Source organism: Trichosurus vulpecula, chromosome 9, assembly GCF_011100635.1.
Source record: "Trichosurus vulpecula isolate mTriVul1 chromosome 9, mTriVul1.pri, whole genome shotgun sequence".
Lineage (NCBI taxonomy): Eukaryota > Metazoa > Chordata > Mammalia > Diprotodontia > Phalangeridae > Trichosurus > Trichosurus vulpecula.
Genome location: NC_050581.1, coordinates 183,558,033 through 183,583,421, shown reverse-complemented (window position 1 = coordinate 183,583,421; position 25,389 = coordinate 183,558,033). Strand labels below are relative to the sequence as shown.

Below are 25,389 nucleotides of genomic sequence, written 5' to 3'. Positions count from 1 at the left end.
CAATCTGTCTGGAAGAGCACTTATTTTCTTTCTCCCTAAGCCAAGCCTTCTCCTGACCTCTCTCTTTCTGTCAAGGGCACCATCATTGTTCCATTCACCCAGATTCATGGTTTTAGGGTCATTCTCCAATCTCAACTCTCCTTTGATCATATCCAATTAGTTACCAAACCTTATTGATTCTACCTTCACAATATCCCCCACATTTTGAACCTTCTCTCCATTCCCATAGCCACTGTCCTCAGTTATTCTTCCATCAGATTTCATCTGGTCAATTGCAATTACCTCTTTATCTGTGTCTCTGTTTCAAGCCTCTTCCCTCACCAGTCCTACCTCCACACAATCCCAATGTTCTTAAGGCACAGGTCCTGCCATACCATTCCCCTGCTCAAAAAGCATACATAGCTCCCTATTGCTTCTAGAATGTAATTTCTTTGAGGATGACGATTGCTCCATTTTTGGTCTTTGTGTCACCATTGGCTAGAATGGACCCTGACATTGGGTCAGTCAACCAAAAAACATTTTTTGACAAACAGTAAACAGTCAATAAATGCATGCTGTTGAGGTGGAAGGGGAAGATGAGACTGACACTTCTTTGTATAGGACAGGTGACCTGGAGAGACTGACCCTTTTCCAAAGAGGTTTATACCTTCAATCTTTTCAATGACCTAAGTCCCACTTGCTGAACACTAGAAGCGAAATTAATGTCTTTGCTCACAGAAACATTCACAAACATGTTTTAATGATGACTGGAGGGTGGCCACCTCATCCTGCCCCTCCAGTAATTAGCTATAACTTCTCTAAGATTTCACTGTCTCCCTTTGCCTGAGACACCCATAAAGGTACTCCCATTATCTTCATTACAGGAATGAGTAAGAGACAGAGATAATTTTGACATTTTAGTTCATGAAATCTTAGGCTATGATCATGGAAATTAAAAAATAAAAGCCATTGTTCTAATAAATGGAGCTGCCCAACAATGGGATGGGCTGACTCCTGAGGCACTGAGGTCCCATCCTTAGAAGTATTCAAGGCGAGTCCTGTCACAGCCTCTGTTCAAGAGATTCTTACATAGGGAAATAAATGGTATAAAGAAGTCTTGTAACTAATAGGAAATCCTAAAATATAAAGGGACTCTTAGAAAATTAGACAGAAGAGCCCTAGAGGAACTAATGTGGCAGACCTGCCTATGAATAGGTAAATATTCACCAACCTGCTTATCACAAATTACACGCTTACAATACCTGTTAACGTAATGACCTTGAAAGTTGACTCATTCTCCCTTAACCTAATGAGCATGCTGAGTATAATCAATTAGGCCTGCAATTAAAATTCTACTTTCTCTCCCACACTCTTCCCCCGCTTTCAGACATTTCTTGATAAAGCTTCAGAGATCACACTCGATGATAAATATTAGCTTTATGTTCTGGTTTTCTTTTGAGTGTTTCTATTGTGGCTAATTTATTAAACCTCAGATTTATTTTCTATTTCTTTCTAAGTTTCAGCAAAACTTAGTCAAGTTTCCACACTGAGTGTCAAGGGATAATTAGGACAGTTAGCAGTAATTTGTCATTTCTCAGTTGGGTTTCCAAGCTTCCAGTGACTGCCCGTAGAAATCTGTTAGGCCGTTCCACTCTGATCAGTATGAAACCTCCTTGTCCATATGTGTGCAAATTGCTTTCCTATTTTATTAGGGTGATTTTAAAGATGATCCAATTGGCTCCTCTAAAGCTGCCATTACATCTGCTGGGACATACTTAGTGGCTGTATTTAAAGGAACCAATTAGATCATCTTTTTTTTATCAATACCACAATTACTGTATATCGAAAACTGTGCATGATACAAAGGATATGAAGGACAAGCATGGTGAGTGTCAGTAGATTGAAGCACTTTAAATACAAATTGTGTATCAGAAGTGGAACAAAAATTGTAATTCAGGAGATTCATGTTTGAAAAAGGGGAAGGAAAGAGAAAGTCAGATACCAAGATGGAGGGATAACAGATGGAGAGCCAGATGATGGCAAAAGACCTAGAAGAGGGTATCCAGCTTGTTGGGATACCACCCTCAGGAAGATTTATGCAGCAGAAGAATATGGCCAAGATCCATAGAAGAAGATAGTCCTAGATAGGCTCCATATTGTACCACCTGGGGGGCATGTTGTTGTTGTTGAATCCTATTACATTCATGTCTGATTCTTTGTGATGCCATTTGGGGTTTTCTTGGCAAGTGGTTTTCCATTTCCTTTTCTAGCTCATATCATAGATACAAGGCAACTGGGTTAAGTGACTTGACTAAAGTCGCCAGATTTAAACTCAGGTCTTCCTGACTCCAGGCCTGGCTACTAGCCACCTAACTGCCCTATCACACAGGAAGTACTTAATAACCGTTTGTTGACTGAATAATTTATCCGTTATCTCTTAAAGGATTGGTATTTGAAATCTTGCTGAATCATATCAGACTAAGGAACACAAACAGATCATTGTGCTTGTTATGGAGTGCTACAGTGAACAGATGGCCTGTAGAATGTTTTTAAAAATGGTTAGAGTCTGGGGTAGTTCTTAAATGCTGTCATCTAGACAGGCAGCTGAGCTGACTCACGTGGAATCAGTCCTTCAGGATATGGACACTAGAAACAAAGACAACTATAGAATCACAGACTGGAGCAGTAAGGGAACTCAGAGGATATTTCGTCCAACCATTTCATTTTACAAATGATGAAACTGAGTTTCAGAGAGATCAAAGGCACTTATAGGATTGTAGAGTCATAGATTTAGATCCATAAAGGATTTCTGAGTTCTTCTAGCTTAAGCTCCTCACTTTGCTGTTAAAAAAAAAAATGAGGCCCAGATTGGTTAAGACACTTGCCAGAACTCATACAGGCAGTGAATGGTTGGGATGGGATTCAAATCCAGGTCATCTGACATGAGATCCACACAACCTTTCCAGAAACAAAGGTTACCTGATTCCCTCACTAGACATGGGCAACCCTGAGGGAAAAATGTAGAGGGAATGGTTCTGGCTGTTTCAGTGCAAAGGAAGGGTTTTATTAAACCTCAGCTGAAAAGAGGAGACCATGTGTTCCTCACTGAGGCTCATTTACAGGGAGGTGAAAAATGGATGTTCATGGTAATTTCATTTTGAACTGATTTATTTCTAAATGGGAAAGAACTGACATTTGGTGAAGAAAGGGAAATGCTGGTCCAGGTGAGCAGCCAGATAGTCTTCCGAATAACAGTATTATTGTAAGCAGGAAATAAGAATACAGAGAGAAAGAGAACGTCAGTGGGGAAAGTCATTACCCAGAATGAATACTTTTCCTTCTCCCAGAAGATTCCAAGTAAAGTATAAACTGACCAATATTTTGAGTTTATTTCTGACAGCTAAATCTAATCAAAGTTCACTTTTTGGAAATCTAATAGTTATTCATAATTAGATTGCACAGAAAATGCATTAATAAATTAGTCTGCACACTTCCCTAAAATACATCTTTCCTCCCTCAGGCACTTTCTTTAAGTCTTTGAGATGTAGCTTCAAAACAAGTTGTAAGATTGAGAATTTGGCTAGCATGACCAAATATTGGTTTGTTTTGTTTTTTAAAGCTACATATATGATTTTGTTGGCTCTTCCAAAAATCAATAATAATCCGCAGATACCTCCTACTTAAGGTTCTCTGCCAACCCTCAATAGACACACACATGCACGCGTGCGCACACACACATCCGTATCCAAATCCATAAATACTGCAGTAGATTCATTTTTAATTTACCATTTAGCACCACGTTCACATGACGAGGTTGCATATGTTAATGAAGGCAAAAGAATGAACAGCTTCAACAGACATTATATACCAGAATCTTAACTGCAGAATAAAATCGAATACTAAAAACAGGAAAAGATGGGCTAATGGTCTGTCCTGAGTTACCTAACTCTCAAATTACTAGAATGCTAAGAGTTCCTACAAAAAGAATCCATTGAACTTAATTCATTCTAGAACCTTGATTCTCCATCTTTTAGTCAAGAGTTAAACATTTTTTAATTTTAGAGATCCTTTGCCTTCTAAACTAGTTACCCTTGGGTCAAATGAGCCTGTTTAAGCAGTGCCAGGGACTAGGTTTCTTAAACTAGTAATTCCTATATGCAGAATAATTAAAACTCAGAACAAGGCTGACTTTGCACATTGGGAAACTGAATTGAAGACATTCCATCATGCTTTGGAGGCTTCCAGACTGTTGAAATAATAGTAACATGAAGGTCTATGGGTCTGATAGAACCAATACAGGCAGAAAGCTCATTGACTGGAAAAGAGAATACCAATGGGGCACTTGTGTTCTAGAGAGCAAACTCCTCAAACTCAGGATTACTCTGTTTGAAAGTATCTCCTGTTGCAATGTTCTTTATTACTTGTGAGAATCACCTTTGGTTATCTTATGGGGGAGCTAATCTTGGAATCATATTTTTACCTTCCATGGCTGGGTAGTTTCATCAAAATTATACTGCAAGAACCTGATTACATCTGGGAATTTATACCATTTACAACCAACAGATGAATTGAAACACAAATAAAACCCTGTTGGGCTGTTTTTCAGGGACTGGGAAAGAAAGCATAATAAACAGAGATGTTTTATGGAGCAAGGACTGATGCATGGCCCCTTGGGTGGGAGTTTTGTAGATGAACATTCAGATAACTGGATTTCAGGATAAACTCTGGGAATATTTGGTGTTCCCCTTTTTGACTTTACCTTATTTATTTTTCAAAACTGTTCCCAGTGAGGTCAGGAGCTATCTTAAGCTCATCCTTACTTTTTAAGTAAAATCAAGGACAAGGGCTGTTTATTTGAGAAAGTAAACTATCAGTAAGGAGCAAAGGGGAAGCTTTTCATTATCATCTCCCAGCAAATATTATCTTTCCATTGGGTGACTCCAGATAAATCTCATGTTGTCATCCTAAGTCCCTTCTCCCAAAGGTTAAGGATTATTCTGACTCAGTAGATTCTCAAAGATGTTTTTGTTTTATTGATGTGCCCATGCAGACAATCCCCCAGCTCTCTGTGGAGATGGGGTCTGCTACTACATTAATGTGTGGGACTGATTGATGTAGCAAGACATGTATAGTTAAAATTTCAAGATTACCCTTTCCCAGCACTATCATAATTCACTTTGAGAATAAAGAAGACATTCTCACTGTGTCTGGCCTGTAGGTCATTAGGGATCCCTGCTAGCCCCTGTATTTCTCACTAAGATGTCACTGGGAAGGTCACAGACTCTATTCTTCAGTGCTTTGTAGGATGCGGCATCTATTATTCATAAGATTAGTGTCCAGCATAATGCCTGGCATACAGTAGGCTCTTGAGTATTTGTTGACTGATTAGTTGCATATTACTAGTACTCAATCCTCAAATCTTTACATTTACTAACCTATTCTTAGATCAGAGAAGTTATTTTTTTTTTCTACATGAGGACATTAGAAGCAAAATATTGAGGTTGAGTACTAGATGGACAAGATGGCTCCTATGGTCCCTCCTACCTCTAAAAGTTTTGTGATTCTAAGGATTTGAATTGTTCAAAATTGCCTATTGACTACCTAGTCATTAACATCACATCTAGATCATCTCCCTAGTAAACTAGTCTATAAATAAAGACAGAAATCCTCAGTTTTGAGTGTATTCCTTTCTTTAGTTAAGGACTAGTAAGACCGAGTCAACATGAAAACATTTCCATTATTTTTTGTCAATAACTGCTACCTATGGTGCATTCTTTCAAATAAAAAGAAATATATAGTTGATTTTCTGTCTCTAGGAATGCAGGTAATCAGACTCAACAGTTTTTCGTGGCCCCTTTCCCATTCAACCTCTCAGCTTCAACCAAAACACCAGTCATTTCCCACTGAGTCACTCACAGATGAGGAATGGATGTGTGCAGCATCATTTGACTCAGACTGTGACTATATCTTCATGGTTTGAAAGTTGAGAATGATTTTTGGGGGGAGGGGGGAATGTTCAAGACTTGTAATTTCCCTGATGTAAGGAATTCTAATAAGTAAATTCTCCCCAGCAAAGCAGGTGAACAGCTCTTCTTCAATTCAAAGTCTTAGAGAGTTGCTTGGGTCACCAAAAACTTCAATTATCTCCCCTGGGTCCCATGACCCACACGCATCAGAGGTAGAACTTGTACACAGGTCTTCTTGACTCCAAAGCAAGCTCTTTATCGACTCGGCCATGCTGACTCTCATAGATTTTCGATAAACTGGCTAATTCAATCAAACGGCTTAATCCAAGTTAAATAACTAAGTTGACTTTTTCTAGTTATTTTTTCATAGAATTGATCAGTAATTTGATTGGATTGCTTAATCGATCAGTTTAGGAACATAATCATCAAGTCTTTCAGAATTAAATATATGAGAATCAAAGCCCATTTGGACCAACCCATACCTGAACGTAAATGCCCTTGAACAACATGTCCAAGAAGTTGCTATTTAGCCTTTACATGAAGACTCCCAGAGGCAATGCACTGTACTTTGGTGTAGCTCAAAGTCTTAGGAAGGTGTTTTTTCTTTTTTCCCCCACATCAATCCTAGACTTGCTTCTACACTGTCACTCAAACCTTCTGTGTCGGCCTTCTGGAGCCAAAGAGAACAAATCTAAGCCATCCAATATCTGGAGACATCTATCTTGCTCGCCTTGAATCTTCTAAGTGTTCAAGTGTAGCTGTAATGAGTATGAAGCTTTGAAGTTATTTTGAATTGTCCTGACAGCCTAAGTGCCCACAGTGGCATAGCCATCACCACCTCATCAGATAAGGCAAGAAGGTAATCTAGAATATAATAGCTCATAACTCATAACTCAGAAGGAATGCAATGAATCTCTATTGCTTAGACTACATATAAGAGAGAATCACCATATTTCAAATTTATGAATTAGCATGAATAATATCCATATCCTCCTTATCTGTATCTCAAGGATTGTAATTGCTTAAAATTAAAAGTTTTAGGGTATCAGTATTAGAAAACTCTGTTTTATTTTCATGACCTTAAAGTTATTGAACTTCCACAAGAAAGTTGTACAAAAAGAGCCCCTCTTTTGAGATGGATTTCTCTACTACAGCAAATGTAGCAACCCAAAAGAGAAGAACATTTGCTAAATGTGACACAATATTTATAAAATTTAACTTTCTGTGATGTCTACAATGCTTATAGACTGTGTGCTGCTTATAAACACAGCTGCTGCTGGGTTAGAGAGCAGGGATAGAAGAGAGGGAAGAAGGCACAATCACCCATCAATGCTTAGACTTCATGGCCTCACAACTCATCTGACCAACCATTACACTCACTTTTCTTTTGTTTTGTTATTTAGATTTTTATTCTGATGTTTTATATCAAATATAAAAAGTTAAAATTATAACACCAATCTTCAAACAAAACCATGCAAAATAATTAAAAGTTCTTACACCCTTTTATTTCCTTAATTTGCTTCTTTATTCTAGATTGTTGTCAATAGAATGCATAGATTTTTGTTAAAAAATTCCCCATTGTTAGACAAAATCCTGGGCCTAGTCCATATAAATTGCCCCAAGATTATTGCTTCAGTGGTTTCTCTACACTTCAAGTTCTTAAGTATTAAAAAGTATGGCACTTACCCAGCTAGGAAACTTCAGCTGTGGTTTATAAAAGAGCATACTTAACTTTGGATAATAATAAGAATCATCATAATAAGTGCTTATGTTTGTAGCACTTCACATTTTCCAATAGTTGTATATGCATTATCTTGTTTGATCCTCATGAGATAATATGTGTAAAATGCTTTATACACCTTAACATGCCATAAAATGTTAATTCACTAATGAAATATTGCAAAGCTGGGGTACAAGCAAATGAGGCAATATTTTACAGATGAGACGACTGAATTCCCAGGGAGGGCAAATGCCTTGTCCAATGTCACGTAGTCAGCAAATGGCAGACCCATGGCTTGAAGGGAAAAAAACAAGCTTCACAATTTGTTACTAGAGGCAACCCTTTGGGACCACCAAATTTCTTTTAGGTAAGTGAGATCATTGCTTCCATTTTGAATATAAATCATATTAATATAATTGGGTAATTGTTTTGACATCCTATAAACCAAACTAACACAACTAAAATGGGGAAAAGTTATCGATTGACATCAAGATAGAGTATGGTTAGAAACTCATGGCACACATGCCATGGCAGGCCCAAGATGTCCTATGGCCCTATCCCAAATGCAGGACAGACTAGTTGTGTTTCGTTTTGTTTTTCCTAACCTATCCTTGAGAAAACTATCTCCTAAGACTAAGGCTTCTTGCTGGCCTCAGTAAAAAATCCATTGCACAAGGAGTCAGCACTGACTACTTTAGGCTTCTGGGTCATGTACCAGTCTGTCCAATACTGAGACAGGGAGGCAATATCAGCTGAACCAGTATGGTATCTTTGCTCAATGTCTTGTCCATGTACAATTCTTTTTTGTTATTTGTTAGATAGAATAAGAGTGTCTCATTGTATTCCAGACTCAAACCTGACCTAGCCAAAGAACCTAATTCAGTCCTACTCTCTAACAAATGGCAAACTGGGTTATAAGTAGATTACAGCAAAACTTGGGTCAGGGGCTGAACGAGGCCTTCCTCTCCATTTCTTATACTAATCACCTGCCTGGACAGTAGAAGACTAGCCCCATCATTTCCTAACATTTAGGGTTCTTTGCTAGAGTCACCATGTGGTGAGATTAGTAGTGCTGCTTGACTCCTCTTAGGGTTCTTCTTATGGGAGAAAAGGGCAAGAACAAAACTTTGGCAGAAATTGGGAAAAAAGACTTTTGTTCTTAATGTAAGTGGTACTTCATTTTTCCTCCAAATATTATTTAGGGAAAAATAGTATTGAAAAGACCTCATTTCCTATCAGAGTAAATAATATGGAAGGCAGTGGTTCCCTGAAATATGAAATATTTATCATGGATTCTCAACTGAAAGATGAAGAATTGAGATTGTCTAGGTAGAGGTAAATAGGTAGGTATGCACTTATCTCTTTTAAAGAGGTCTCATTTTAGAGTATAGTCTATATTTGGAGAGGGCAGCTAGGTAGCTTAGAGGATAGAGCACTGGACTTGGAATCAAGAAGACTCATCCTCATGAATTCAAATCTGGCCTCAGACACTTGCTCAGACACTTGACCCTGGGCAAGTCACTTAACCCTGTATGCCTCATTTGCTCATGTGTAAAAAGAGCTGGAGAAGGAAATGGCAGACCACTTCAGTACTCTTTCCAAGAAAACTCCAAAAGGGGTCATGAAGACTTGGACATGACCAAAATGACCCAATAACAACTACTATATTTCAGGACAGCCTGTATTTAGAACAATATGACATATTTGCATATGCTATCACCTTTCAATAATTTTTTCATGATATGGAATTTGAAACTTCACCAATTTTATATAGGCAGAATACCTAGGTCCCCACTAAGTTCAAATAAAATATTCCAGTGACATGAAGGCAGAAGTATATTACAGATCACTGGTTGAATGAATGAATGAAAAAGCATTGCAATATGCACTCATTTTATTTTGTGCAAATGACTGCTTTAAGGGCTAGGGATACAAATAGAAATATCAAGACAGTACCTGCTCCTAAGGAGCTCACAATACATGAAAAGAAATTTCAGATGCAGGGTGCATGGAAAGGTCCAGAAGTGCTAAGGGGGCGTCAGTGACATAGATGGTATAGAGGTATATCAGTGGTATAGCCAGTATGGTATTGGCGGTATAGATGGCAAAGCCCAGAAGACCAGAGGTTTTAGAGTTAGCTTCATGATTAGTTAAGATGCAATGCTGGTGTACTGCCATCTTAGCTAATTATGAAACCTAAGGTCCCCTGGGCTTCGCCATCTAATCAGAAGGAATGAGAGGAGTTAAGATGCTTTGGCAAAGGAACTTCTGAGAACGGGGGCCTCTTTTGTCCACCCTGTTGTCATACATGGGTTCTGGGCAGACCGGCCAGCAGGGTGGGATTGAGTAGAGTGCCTCTGTTGATGGATCACAGATTTAGAGAGCTCAAAGGAAATTCAGAAAACTGAGGAGATAGAGCTCTAGAAAAGTTTAGAGAATTACCCAAAGGAAAATAAAATAGGTAAGAGGCAGAGTTAGGAATCAAACTCAATTTCCTTGATACTGATCCATTCTACCCTTTCATAACATCACAATTCAGGGGGGAAAGACTTGGAATTCCAGCTCAGGAAAATGCCTTAGTGTAACCTCAAAGGGTCAGGGATACAAGAATAGTATACACATCATAAAACTAGAATTTGATGTGCTTCTCAGCTTTAAAAGACTCTTAAAAGGGGCTGGTCAAGAAACCAAGTAAAAGAGGAAGAAATCAGCCATCAGAGACTACCGTCAACTCTCCCTTTTTGTAGATGAAAGGTCATTAAAATATGCAAAATTATGCAACCTAGGTGGCCAGTCTCATCTCCCTGCACTCCTCAAACAGGAGGCAGGAGAAGGTCCTGGTGATTGGTTGTAGAACCAACACTTACAACGCAATTCATCCTTGTTTCTGCCAGTAGAGTCATTATCCCAAGTCCGGTATGGCTGATTTGTGTTGCCTTGAAAGAACACAAACCAATGGAGTCTCTCATGATCACAATCACCTACAAAAGCTAAGGCCTAGTTGTGTTCCAGAGCATAAGAAATGTATTCTAGAATTTGATTTAATTTGACATGGTTTTCAAAGAAAGATTTAGACCATTAAGAGTTATTCAGAACATTCCATGCTGAGCCAGAATCTCCAGCCTCACATTCAAATACATAGGAATCTATTTTTATGTCCCCCATAAGTAGGTAAATACATGAAATTAGATGTTGATCCACACGTTCTCACATTCCTCCACAGCTCACAGAAGCCTAGTACACAAATTACGCTTTCCAATAAAAAAAGATGGCTCTTTAACTTGGTTGGATGAAACCAACAACCAAGGCAATCTGTTGCATATGATGTTGCATATGGTTGTGAGGCATTGTTAAAGAAATGTCCTTCATCACCAATATTATTGTACAATTTACTCATCAATTCAGAAGAGTTTGAAGCCTAAATTATATATACCTCTATACGTATTTATACAAACGTTATTTTTCCTAGTAACAAAGTCCCCAGTGGACAATAAAAAAATGAAAATTCCTAAAGCTACTTATCACAATTCTTAAAGAATTCTTTATCTTGTTCCCAAGGTAGAGCCCAAAAAGTAATTACTGCTATCTTAGTAATTATTAGGAAAACTCCCCTGTGTTGATTTCAGGACATGAAAAGCATGTCTTTACATTTGGGATTTGGGCCTTATAAACATACATGAGTAAAGTTGGGTATGTTCTATAAATAGCCTTGTAATACGATTTCAAGTTGTGGGCTTGGTATTCATTTCTCTTTTTAAAATATGAAAAATACAGGCTATCCTAGAAGAGAATTCACACCCAAGTTGTTATAGTGGAATTTTTTCATACAGATGAAAATCATCCTTACAGGCTAAGGGTGTAGTGTTAGTCTTTTAGCTTATATGGATGTTTTCAGGGATGTTACTTGGAGTCATTGTTAATGGAAAATGTGGGATTAGAATTTTTCTATCTCTCTGTCTGTCTATCTACCAATCTATAGATATATAAATCCTTCTTAACCTTTTTTTTCTTCTTTTCTATTCTTCTTATACCTTCCTTCCCTCTGCATACTCTATGGTGACACCAGTTTCTTGCTGATCCTCACACAAGATACTTCATACTCTGAGTATTTTTACTAGTTTTCCCCCAAGCCCAGAATGTTCTCTCACCTCATCTCTCTCTCTCTCTCAGCTTCTCTGGCTTCCATCAAGTCTCAGCTAAAGTTTCTCACCTTCTGAAAGAAGCCTTTGCTAGTTGTCCTTAATTCTAGTACCTTCCCCTGATCCCATCTGGAGCTTGTTTGTACAAAGTTGTTTGTGTGTTGTCTCTTCCACTGGACTGTGATTGAGAGCAGGGACTGTTTGGTTTTTTTTCCTCTTTATATTCCCAGTGCATAGCTACATAGGAGGAGCTTAATAAATGCTAGTTGGCTGACCATATCCTCTGGCCCTAATTTCTTTCCTAAGATCTAATTAAACAAATCTCCACAAATCTATGGATATTTCATGATTACCTGCAATTTGACTGTCTCAAAGTGAACTCTTTATCTCTGGTACAGGAGAAAGAACACTGTCTTTGGAAGCTAGGTTCCAATCTCATTTCTGATGCCCACTCTCTGCAGGATATTGGTCAATCGCTTCATGTGTCTGGGCCTCAGTTTCCACATTTATAAAAGTAGGTGCTTAACAAACATCTATTTCCTGCCTCTCTTTCTCTCTTACTTCCTTGTCATCTTTTGTTCCTTCCTTGTCTATACAATTTGGCAAATGACCATGTACTACCTGGTGAGAACCTTTCTGCTGCTGTAATACACCATCACTGAATAGACTCACTGCTGTCTGAGCACCTGCTCAGCGAAGTTTGGACAGGCCCATCACCAAAGGCTTCTTCTCCATCAGCCATGAAAGAGACAAAGAGTTGCAATTTAACTCACTGCACATTTGTTTTGGGTCTCCTTGATAAGACTGCAGTGTCCTATGATGAGACCTAGCTTTAATCCATTAGATTGTGAGCCTTTCCCAATGCTTAGCACAGTGCCTGGAACCTAACAGGTGGTTAATACTTATTGATTGGTTGATATGAAGTTGGTGCATTTCAGATCAAATCTTAGCTCTGACTAGCATTCATTTATGTAGCAAAGTGCCTTACATATGTTATCCCATTTCATGAATGTGTCTATTGGACTGCCTAAGGCAAGTCACATAAACTCTCTGGGCCTCAGTTTCTTTCTTTGTAAAATGAGGAGATAGAAATATTGTACAGTGGAAATATCACTGACTCAGAAGTCAGAGGACTTGGGTTGAAACGCTACCTCTAATGATGACCTTAGAGACCTGAGAAATCCTTTAATATCTCTGGGCCTCATTTTGTAGATAGATAGACATTCAGACAGGTATAGATATAGAAGAGAAAGATATCTATATCTACAATACATAGTAGATGTCATATAGATATACTACAGATATAGGTATCTATGTAATATAGAAATAGAGATATATTCAATAGATGTTATGTAGATATCTATATCTTTCTATATTCATATCTATGTATCTATCTATAGGGTTGGACTACACGGCCTCTGAGGCAATTTCTAGCTCTGAATCTATGATTCTAGGCTTTAAGCTAATCACTCAGCCACAGTTTGCTCATCTGTAGCATGAAAGGGTTGGACTGAACATCTTTTAAATAAGGACCCTTCCAGCTCCCAACCCATGACTCATGAGGGCAGGCATTGGTGTCATTTAAATTTCATACCTCTCCAGCACCTAAAGCAATTCTCGATTTACCATATGTGCATAGTAAGTGTCAGTTGAGTGTTGAATGAAGGTCCTGGCATCCAGACAACGTTGTGGTTCATACAATGAAGGTTCATTTTTACCCTATTATACATTGCAGGTACTCAACAAATACTCGTTCGTTGGGTCATAGAGAATAAACACCTCGAGTCCTTACAATGATCCCCTTAGGCAGTTCAATAGGAGGTTCTGTCTTTTCTAGAAAGCCTACATGAAATTTCAGGTTTGAGTTCACTCTCTCCACCCTCCCTCTCAATTCCAAGAATCCACATAGATATATACTATTGACCAGTTCTTGTTTATTAACGTTGGAAGCTGGAATAGTAGAAGTTGCTGTTGTTCAGTCATTTCAGTTACATCCTATTCTTCATGACCCCGTTTTGGGTTTTTTTGGCAGATACTGGAGTGGTTTGCCATTTCCTTCTCCAGCTCATTTTACAGATGAGGAAACTGAGGCAAACAGAGTCAAGTGACTTGCCCACGGTCACACAGCTTATAAGTGTCTGAGAACTCTGTTCTTCCTGACTCTGGGGCCTTTGCTCTATCCACTGTGCCACCTAGCTGCCCCCTGGAGTACTTAGGATTTATTAAACTAATAAAGGATCTCATTAAGATCTGGGAGGGCTTTTCACTGCTGTACATTTCTGATCACAGGATCATAGCATGTTGGAATTAGATGCAAGAAGAGGTTGGGACTATGTAGGACTGTGAGTTAGACAAGAGTACAACTCCTGCTACAGACAGCCAGAACAAGAGTAAACAGATAGGCAGATAGCAAGCTCATTTATTAAGCACTTACTATATGCCAGGCACTGTGTACAATGACTGATTGTGTTGTCATTTCTTCTGGGGTATTTTGAACTACCTGGGTTAGGAAGGCTGATGGGATTGCATGAGTAACCTGCTGAATGTTTAGACCAATATCAGAAGTGATAGGAATGAATTTAGACTCCTTAGCAGACTCCTAGGCCAATGCTATATGTGTATGTGTGTATTTATGTATAAATGCATATGCATATATGTATGTACATGTGTATATCTGTGGGTATGTCTATCTATATCTATATCTAGATATATATAAGTATATAACTGTGTGGGTATATATATGTGTGTGTGTATGTGTGTATCTATGTATGTGTATATATGTGCATATATACATATGTATGTGTATATATCTGTGTGTACATATATATCGGTGTGTATGTGTGTGTATATATGTATACACACACACACACACACACACACACACACACACTTATTCTATAACACTTATCTCTCCCTATTGCCCTTACCCATTAAATTATTTTTTAAGGTAAAAGAAAACTCTCATGAGAAATACACATAGGCCAATAAAAACAAATTCCTCCACTGGTCATGTAAAAAAAGGCATGTGTCATTTTGTATTTTAAATCTATCCCTTCTCTGTTGGGAGGCAGGTGATGTGTTTCATTGTTGATATCATTGTCTTTGCAGTGATCAGAGTTCTAAAGTCTTTCAAATTCCAGTGCCCTTCATCTTGCAGATAAGGAAACTGAGATTCAGGTTAAGTGACTTGTTCAAGATCACATAGCTAGTAAGTGGCAGAGGTGGAATTCATACCCAAGTTCTCAGACTCTTCCCAGTATCCTATGCTGCCAGCTTTTGAGTCTAAGAAAAAACACGTCATAACTCCTTGAAACAGAGGTTAACCTTTTTGTGTGTCATGGACTCCCTTGGCAATCTTGTGAAGCCTATGGACCCCTTCTCAGCATAATATTGATAACTGAAATCTGAACTTCAGTCAGAGGTTAATGAAAATGAAGATGTAACTTTTTCTATCCAAATTCATGGGCACCTTGAAATCTGTCCATGATATTTCACTTTCATTAAAGACAATGGTGGTATCTTTGGAGAAGAATCATGATGACATTTTTCATTGTTAGTGCCTATCATCTAGTGAAAACTCATTACTCAAGACTGAATACAGAGAACTAGATGTGGAGATGAAGATAAAGGAAACAGTAACTGGGATTTCAGGGAGGAGCAGTTTGTGAGCTTCTGGATGCAGAGCTGAGTAACTTTAAGAGTGTGTCTCAGTTGGGGCACTCAGGAAATGTAACATAGAGAGTGTTAGCCCCTACACTGTAACTGATTGGCACCCTAAGGCCGAGTCTATGTGGTACTGGGTGTGTTGGTAAGCAAAATGGCCTTTGTTTTCTTTGAGTAACTCAGTGTATTTCATTGAGCCTTGCTAGGCGCTGGGCCCCAGGCCCAGAGCCCTATTAGGTATGGAACTTATGTGGGTGTGGATTGGTGACTGGGGTGGGGCCCAAGATGGGGCTGGCTAAGGGGAGGTGTTAACTCCAGAGCCATGCCCTATTGGGTGTTAACCTAATCTATGTGGATGTGAATGCTTGATGATGTCGAAAACTCTATAAGAGGAGAGAAGACAGCTTGAAGATCCCTTTGGGTTGGAGCTCTTTGCGGCAGTAGTGGTGGCACGTGACTGTGGGCCAGCCCTTGTTCTGAGCTCCTGGGCTGAACCTAGATGTTGGTAACTATGAATTGTATTGGGTCTCTGTGTTGATATTTGTAATTTGTTTGTATTTTATTCTGAAGTTCAGGGTGCTGGCTTTTTCCCCTGAACTAAGTGAATGCTGTCTGTATGCTGGATTAAAGTAAATTTGTCAACCCCTTCACCTTGCTTTCCTTGGTTAAGCAGATCAAAAAAACCTGTGCTTTCCCAGTGTGCTGGCAGCTTTCTGGGTGCTGGCTGTGGGTGGATCTTACACCCCCACAGAAGCTGCTAGCCGGATTGTTGAAACACTGGGTGAAGAGCCAATTATAAAAACATATCATTATGATAGCTAAATTATCTGGAAATTTTAATCTGTTTTGTAGATGTCACCTAAGAGAAGAGGACCCTCTTGTTCATACTTTCTCTGGTTAATATGAGCTTGGTAAATTCAAAAAATTAAATAAATGCAAAAATAATTAAAATTAAAAGACATATTAGAAATATATAAATCCCATTAAAAACTTATACAATGTAGTAATTAACTGTAATGTTGAAACTTCTGAAATAAAATAGACAACAAATTTTACATTAAGCTAAAATAGTTGAATGATCTGCCAACCACCCCAGCTCCAAAGGCACCACTGCTCATTGAGCAGTGAATAAAAGACAAGATAATTCAGGAAAAAGGCTACTGGATCAGTATTAGGTCTTGGTTCTTTCAGGAACTTGTTCTATGGTCTTGAGAAATCAGAACTCTTCCAAGTGTCAGTTTCCTCATCCATATGAAGCATTTAATGTACTCTTTTACACATATGCCCCCATTAGAGCTACCCTGGGTCTAAGTCACTCTGAAGGTCAGTACCATAGCTCACAAAACCCCACCAATGTGTTTTTACCCCACTGCTTTCTAACTGAAGGACATACATACTCAAAGCAAAAGAGTTATTTGAACAACCTAGCAAATAAAGGCAACAAGAAGAGAACCTCCCACTCATATGTATTGGCTATGTGCTCTCCATAAATTTGCACATGACCAGTGAAAGGAAAGTAGACATGCAGAGATCATACATGACAAACAAACATGCCTAGAGAGACATCCATAGGGAATATATTTGGCCAGGGAACATGCATGGAGTTTACATAGGCCCACATGCCCAGGCGTACACATAGGGAAGTATGTTGCCAAGACTCACACATGGAAATGGTAGATCATAACTCCAACATTGCAGAGTTCCCCATGGATCTGGTAATAGCATTTCATATTTCTCTGATACTCCCTGTAGGGTTCCTATCTGTTGTGTGCTTTGTTCCTGCACTGTCACATCTCTGCTATCCATGGTACGGACTCAGAGTCATTAAGCTGTTCTCTGCTACCACCTGATGAGCTTCAGCTACTTAGTATTTTCAGGGTCATCTGCTGCTCTCTTTGTGCGTATTTTGTGCTTATTCTACACATGCGAAATGTGCACAATATATTGTCTCATCCAAGAGAATGCAAACCCCTTGAGAATAGAGACTGTATTTTTTTTTCTCATTTGTAACCCCAGTGCCTGGTATATAGGTGCTTAATAAGTGATTATTATTTGGTTGAGAGGTAACTGGCATAGAAGTGGGGGGGGGGGGTAATGTTAATTTGAGAGCCAGTACCTTTCAGTTCAAATCTTGCCTTGTTCATTTGCTATCTGTGTGACTTTGGACAAGCCATTTTTGGCCTTAGCTTCCTCACCTGTAAACTGAGAGGGCCTATGAGGTCTACTGCATCCTTAAATTTATGATCCTTTGACTAACTTTATCTATAAAGATGTACTTCCTGGAAAACTTCTCCCTTGACAAAGAGAGCTACAGCTCTCTTTGCATAGCTGAAGTCCAGGAACCACACTGTACTCAGCCAGGCAGCTGCCAATAAAAGCAAAGTGAAGCTTATTCTGTTACACACTTGTGTCTGGTGCTGGCTGATTCAAATTCCATGGTCCTATACAACTGATTTAAGAAAGTCCTTGTAACTCCAGTTTCATCTTCAATGGGATGTTGTATCCCTTGGGAACTCAGCTCAAACAAAATAAAACCAAACAAATTAACATATAATCACAACAACCATGTGGAGACTGTGGTATCAGGATGTGCCTCATCCCCAAGATCATGGAAATCAGATAAAAGCTAGATAGGGAAAGAGAGGCCAGGGCCCTCTACATTCCTGGTCTATATTCCTGCATCGATGATTCGTATCGTTAGCAGCAAAATCTCCCTAGTCTTTCTTTTACCCTTCATCAATGCACAAAGGTGATATCTCTCTCAATGTAAACTGAAATGATTGGACTATTTCATCTCTAAGTATCTTCCTTCCAGCTCATTCTTATCTTCCTGAGGATTTATGTTCAGAGCACCTTTCACAGAAAGATTAGGAAAGGATCCAGCTTATATGTTCTTCAAATGCATCTAAAAAAAAATCACCATCCCCAATTTCCCATGCCAAAGAGCATCCATGAATTTGGGTTAGTTGCACCATTAAACCATCATCCCATACAAGCCACATCAGTTAAGCAAAGGATATACATTAAGTTTCTCATGTAATTTCACTTATCCCACCCACTCATCTTCTTATTTTTTTCAATAAACCTAATGGCCTATCCCCAATAGATTCTCAGCTTGACCACCCAACTGAGTACCAAGGGTTAATTCTTAATATTCCACACTAATGGGCATGAGAGACATTCTCCCTCCCCTCCTAGTAACTCCATATGAATACTGATTTTTTCTAAATATTATTTGACAAAAGAAAAGATTCTCAACTATCTACCCTTGGAATTAAAAAGGCAAATGTTTCACCCTAGCGACCAATTTACTTACTTTGCTAATGTCAAAATATTGTTTAGGAAGCCATGATGAGAGAATATCATTTTCACCTGTTTCCATCATGTCTCTCCCCACTACTCCCACCCCCCACAATCTGGCAGTCAATCCTTTTCCCCAGCAAGCGTCTGCTGACCTGTTCCGTGTCAGCCCTTACAGTAAATTGCCTTCTGTATCACACATTTCCCCATCTTCCCTGAGGCCTCTTTCTTTTTTTTTTCCCTCTTTAAACTCTGCTAGGCATTTGTCTCAAGCAGTAAAAGCCACATCCAGACTAAGGTCAACACTGCAAATTACAAAAAAAAAAAAAAAAAAAAAAAAAGAAGGGGGGGGTGCAGGGGATTGGGTTTTTTGTGTATTTTTATTTGCCATCATTTGGTACTGAGTGTTATCTTAATCCACTCAATGGCTTTTTGTAACCATCTAATCTTATTTTACAAAACTCTAACTATAGCTCAACTTTCCTTTGATTTTCAGCTTGGAAAAAAATAGCCTTTATCTAATGTGGAAGCACAGAATGTAACTACCCAGGGATTTGCATTTGGACCTCAGGAAGTGAAACATAGCTGCAGACTCACACTGCATTTTATCTTATTTTTCTAAAACTAGGCAAGTGGAGAATATCCCAATAAATCCTCCCTTTTCCCCTTACTAGTACACTTAAAATCTAGTTTTAAGCTTCACTGGCTCCATCAGCCTTGAACTTCAGCAAGGAGGAGGACCAGGGGGAAGTGACAGAAGAAGGATGAAAGGAGGGGGTGAAGAAGAGAGATAAAAGGCCTGGAACATGTTTATTCATAAATAGAAGAAGCCATAATTTTTATTTTAGTTATTGTTTTAGGGGGACTGGACCTGTGATTTCATTGGTTAGGTAGCAAAGGGGATAGAGTTAGAAAGGCCTGAATTCAGAAACTTAGAAACCTCAAAAACTTAAGAGCTGTGACCCTGGAGAAGTTACTTAACCTTTCTCTGTGTCAGTTTTTCCCATCTGTAAAATGGGGAAAATAATTGTATCTCCTTTGAGGGTTGTTCTCACAACAAATGAGATCATATTTCTAAAGTACTTAGCAAACCTTAAAGCATCATCATTATTGCTGAAAGTCCAATGAGGATTGGGACCAATGGAAACAATGCAACCTTTACCTGAAGTGTAACTTGTAGTCTTAGGGAATTGCCTCACCAATGAGATGTGAAGTGATTTGTTCCAGGTCAAAAAACCTTTGTCATAGGTTGTACTTGAACCCAGGTCCCCATCTCTGAGGCCAGCTCTTTATCTATACACAATGTAGATTTGTCATAGAACCTGTAGATTACTAATAATTGTTGGAAAGCCAACTAGTCCAAAATGTGCCTCAGGGCAAACAATAAAAAAGGCACCTTCCAATCTTTTTAAATGAGTTCAATTCAATGGAGGATTTGGGGGTGGGGGGAGTGGGGAGATGCACAGGAATGCGGTCATTTGTGCAAAAGAAATGAGTTACCTTTCTTAATCCTTACTAACTGGCGCTAAATTTATTTTTTTTCTACCTCCTGAAATGTCCAGGGCAAAGCCCTAGTCATGTTGACATAGTTATATCCCTGAAAGTCACTATGGTACAGGCAAAGGAGAGCCAACCCTCAACTTCCATGTTCACCCTCATATCAATAACTGAGTAGGTTTCTTAATAACATAAAGAATTGGCTACTGATTTATTGGTTTGAGAATGAATATGGAAGTTGAGGGTTGGCTAAACTAGCAATACCTTCCATTTGTTATCTCCAATTTAACCTGTATATAGCTTGTTCCTACCTAGTTGTTGTTGTTATTGTTGTGTGTGTGTGTGTGTGTGTGTGTGTGTGTGTGTGTGTGTGTGTGTGTGTTATCACCCCTATTAGACTATGAGCTACCCTACAGCAAGGTCTGTCTTTTGCCTTTGTATAATCAGCCCTTAGCTCAGTGTCTGGCACATAGTAGGTAATTAATAAATGTATATTGACTGACCATCCCAAACGGAAATGTTGGTTGGGTTTGCTTTAGATGCTTATTAAAGAAAGGAAAGGCAACTTTTTCAGGATATGAGAAGATGAAATGTGGCAAAGAAATGGACGCCATGTTGTCAGTTAGGTTTAGACTGACATCTTACACTATATACTCCAAATGGACAGGACCTAGATATAAAAATCATATCATAAACAAATTAGAAGAACAAGGAATCTCTTTTCTGATCTATGGATAGGAGAAGCATTCATGACCAAGCAAGAGATAGAGAGGAACAAATGTTAATGTGGACTGTCTCAATTGTATAAAATGTAAGAATTTATGCTCAAACAAAATAATGCAAATTAAAATTAGAAGGGAAACAATTAACTGAGGAAAAACAATCTTGACAACAACTTTTTCTGATAAAGTTCTCATTTCTAAGACACATAACCAATTGACTCAAATTTATAACAACTATTCCCCAAATAAGAAATGACCAAAGGTTATGAATAAGAAATACTCAAAATTAGAAATCCTAGCTATCTGCAGTCTTATGAAAAAGTGCTCCAGAACACTAATTAGAAAAATGTAAATTAAAGCATCTGAGTTTCTATTGTATACCCATGAAACTGGCAAATTGGACCAAAAAAAAAAAAAGGACAAATTTTGGTAAAAACAGGCATATTGCATTATTAGTGGAGCTGTTAATTGGGCTAGCCATTGTGGAAAGTAATCTGGAATTGGGCTCCAAAAATTAAAACTGTACATACCCTTTGATTACTACTAGTGATACCTCTTAGTTGTACATCCAAAAGAGATGAGAGAATAAGGAAAAGAACCTATATGTACCAAAATCCTTGCTGAAGCTCTTTTTATTGTGGCAAAAAGTTGGAAACTAAAGGGTACCAATTGGAAAAGATCCGAACAAATTATGATGCAGAAATATAATGAAATATGATTGTGCTATGAGAAAAGACACAAGAGATGGTTTCAAAAAAACCTAGAAAGGTAAATTAATTCAATGCAAAGTTATACATGGAAGATATATGGGATTCCATGCCATCTTAGGGAGGGAGGGGGGAAGGAAGGGAAGAAAATCTGGAACTCAAAATTATGTAGAACTAAGTGTTGTAAACTTAAAAATTAAAAAAAAATGAATTAAAAAAAAAACCTAGAAAGACTTGGATAAGTTGATGCAGAGTGAAGTGAGCAGAACCATGAGAACAATTTATATAATTACAATAGTATTGTAAAGATAATCAACCTTGAATGAGTTGAGAACTCTAATCCATGGAATGACCAATTATAATTCCATGATGAAGCATGTCAGCTACTTCTTGACCGAGAGGTAATCAAATTAGAATGGGATATATAATTTTTGGACACGGCCAATGTGGGACTCTGTTTTGTTTGACTATTGGCATTTATTAAAAGGGGTTCCCCAAACCTTTTTTTTCCCCTTTTTAGTTGTAGGGGAGGAAGGGGAAGAAATGGATACTTTTAATTAGGGGAAAAAATTAATTGAACCATATCTCTCTGCACAATTCCAATAATTTAGTGTTTGTAGTAATATTAGATAGAGGAACCCCACAACCCAAATGATCCAACAGACTGCTGTAGATTAGCTTTGATCTATTAAGTCTAATAATCCTACCTTATTTATTTGTATGCATATAATAAGCACTCACCTTCACAGTCTGTCCAGATTCAGGCCCATCCTGTAATCAAAACAAAACAAAGGACTGAGTTTAGGGTAGACTGCCTAGGTCTCAGAGTTATTCAGAAATAGTATTCGTTAATAATTTATATCCAATTTCATTGTGTGTTAATTTATAGTACTCTCATGGGCACCATCCAACTTCAAGCATTTGAGAAGAGACACTTTTCCATTTCTGCCTAAGACTAAGTAAGAAGTTAGATATAAAAATGATATAAATTATACAAAGTATCACCCTTCCTTGCTCCTTGACATGCTTTCCACTCACGGCTGTGCTTTTGATTGCTTTAAAGGAAGGCTGAGGACCATTTGGGGATGTGAAACATAACATCTTGCAAGTCTCTTTAAATCAGAGGGAAGATAATTAATGCCTGATTATCTTAAGCTTTTACATAGGGAAACTGATTTAGGTAAATTAGTAAAGTAGGGGTATAGGACTTCTTATATTAGACGAAAAATAATATTGTCCATTCTTTCCCTATCGTTAACCTTGAGAAAGGCATGCGTAAGTCACACCAGCATTCCCAATCCCTTTTTTCCTGTGCCTCCCATTCCTACTGCACCATCACCTCCTGGTTCCTGTATCTCTGACCTACCCAGAAACCCATGGAACATGTTAACCAGACATGGGCATTAAGCCAGTCCAAAACCTATTACATATGTTAGGCATAACTGAAAGCAGATGTCAGCCTGATTTCAGGAGGGAACCAGCTCTCTCAGAAATCAAAGCAAAGAAGTGGCCTTAGTCATCTCCTGGAAGAACAAATTTTGCTGGTTAACATGCAGCAGTGAGCCGCTGCACAGGAAAGGGGGGGGGGATGGTACTTAAAAATGTTTATTGAAGGAATGAATGAATGGATGATTTCTTGGGCAGCATTTACAATTTTCTTCACCTGTTTACTTGAACTTTGTCTATATATACTCAACAGAAATATTATAGAAACAAGGCTGTGTCTACAAAAAACCACTGAAACATTTTGGTTAAAAAAAGTTTTAAAAATTGCACCCATTAAGATACAGTAGACATGAGAGCAAGAAAAAAAAATGTCTTTTGGGTCCAAACACCACTTTTGTGATAATTATATATTAGGAATATTTGTTTCAAGGGTCCTGGAGGGTCTCAGGGAGAATACTAGGGAATAGTCTTGAGATACATAAGAATTCAGTTTAACTTAAACACGAAATACTTAGTTCACCAAGCAATCAATGCCTTTGAAATAAATGCTCTATCTCTCCCTCCATAATATCTTAATGTCTATGGAATCACCTCCTTGATTTGCTTTTTCCCTTCATTTCAGAATTCTTTGGGGCTATGTAGATATATCCTAGGTTGTGACTTTGCTCTGTTGACATTGAAGTAAAATTGACACCTTGCCAGAAACACCTGACATTTCAATGATATCTCAACGAAGATGAGCTTGATGGATAGAAGGGATCCTGCCATTTTTTAAAAACTAGTGTCACTGCATTTCTAATGTAGTATCATAGTGTTAGCACTGAAAGGGATCTCAGAAGCCATTTAGTCTCACCTCCTCATTTTGACAGTGCCAGAGAGGCAAAGTGAGTTGTCCAAAGCCATACAGACAAGAAATTGCAGAGGTTGGTCCCAAGGACAAAATTTAGCCTATTCATATTGCCCCTCTAGGACACAGTCTTATCAATGAGTCTTGACAACTAAATGAAGCGATGGATTGGTTAAAGACGGTCAAAAAATTAGACAGCCTAGTTTTAAAAGGAAGAAAAAAGGCATAATCCAAGCAACCAGCATACCCACCTGCATGGAAAATGTGAGGGAAGTTCCCTGGAAGTGTTTCTCCACCACATTCCCAACTCTTTGGGCCACCTGAAACAAATCTGCCACTTCATTGGGATGCAGGTCACGGAAACGGTCCACAGGGCGCAAGGGACATACCAGGACATCTGAGTCATAGTCTGTTAAGGCATGTCACTGTTCATAATAGACACAGCTCTTAGTGAGCAAGCATTACTAATGTTACAGAGTGTTGTTAAGCTTGGGATACAAAAACATCATGCTTTTATGCAGTGGAACCAAGAAGTTCCAAGTCACCATTAATATCTGCCTGGTGAATATTATGACTACTACCCTCTTTCTTAGAGCTGGCGCTAGGAGGGCACAGACAGGTTAGGTTTGTTTGGGGTTTTGTTTTTTTTTCCTATCTTGTGGCACCAAAAGGATCCTGGGAAGAGTCAGAGACTGAGCCCTCTGTCTCCTGAACCCCAGCTCTGCTACAACTATCTTCTAGACAGCCTAAAGCACTGGCTTAGAAAAAGTGACAAGAAGCTAGTTCCCTCCTAGTTAGCTTGCCAGGATTAAAATTTAATTTCAATAACCCTTTGGAGAAATTGGGAAAGCATGTAATGAAAAGACAGTGGTTATTTTTTTTAACTGTTGGAAAGTCTGTAGACCTTCAGAAAAGGTAGCATCTATCTCATCTGTAACCGAGAAATGTACCAGGAGTTAAGCAATTCACGAAAAGGTTATGTCAGAATGATTTCCAGGAAGCCAAGACATTTGAAGTGAAATCATTAGTATGTGGAAAGGGTTGTCTACTTACATAGATGAGAACTTCTTAATGCAGTCTCAAAGTTTATCAGAGTAAATATATCTGCATTATTAGTCTGAGGAAAGCTGAAGCGTTCTTGAGAGAAAGGGTCACGATGTAATTAGGATAACCTACAGGTTACATATCAATATTTAATTTTTTTTTTTACAAATGATCAATGCTATTTCTGCTACTTTGCCTAGGATCCATCCCTTTAAATTAGTTTTAAAATAACACATATTGGTATTTGTTTAGCTCTCAAGTCCCGCTGGGACAGAAAAGCATCGAGTTGTTTCTTCTGTCAGTGTGTGTGTGTTTTTTTCTTCCCTGCTATGTTTTGTTTCTGTGTGCTTTGGTTGTTC

The 25,389-nt window shown here is 38.4% G+C and overlaps 1 protein-coding gene across 1 annotated transcript in view; it reads right to left on the bottom strand.

The window, feature by feature from the left end:
* FHIT (fragile histidine triad diadenosine triphosphatase) overlaps positions 1–25,389 on the bottom strand; it is a 467,341-nt gene that overhangs the window by 371,366 nt on the left and 70,586 nt on the right. Inside the window, 2 exon segments of the mRNA XM_036739674.1 lie at positions 22,435–22,464; positions 24,238–24,395. Coding sequence (XP_036595569.1) covers positions 22,435–22,464; positions 24,238–24,395 — 188 coding nt within the window.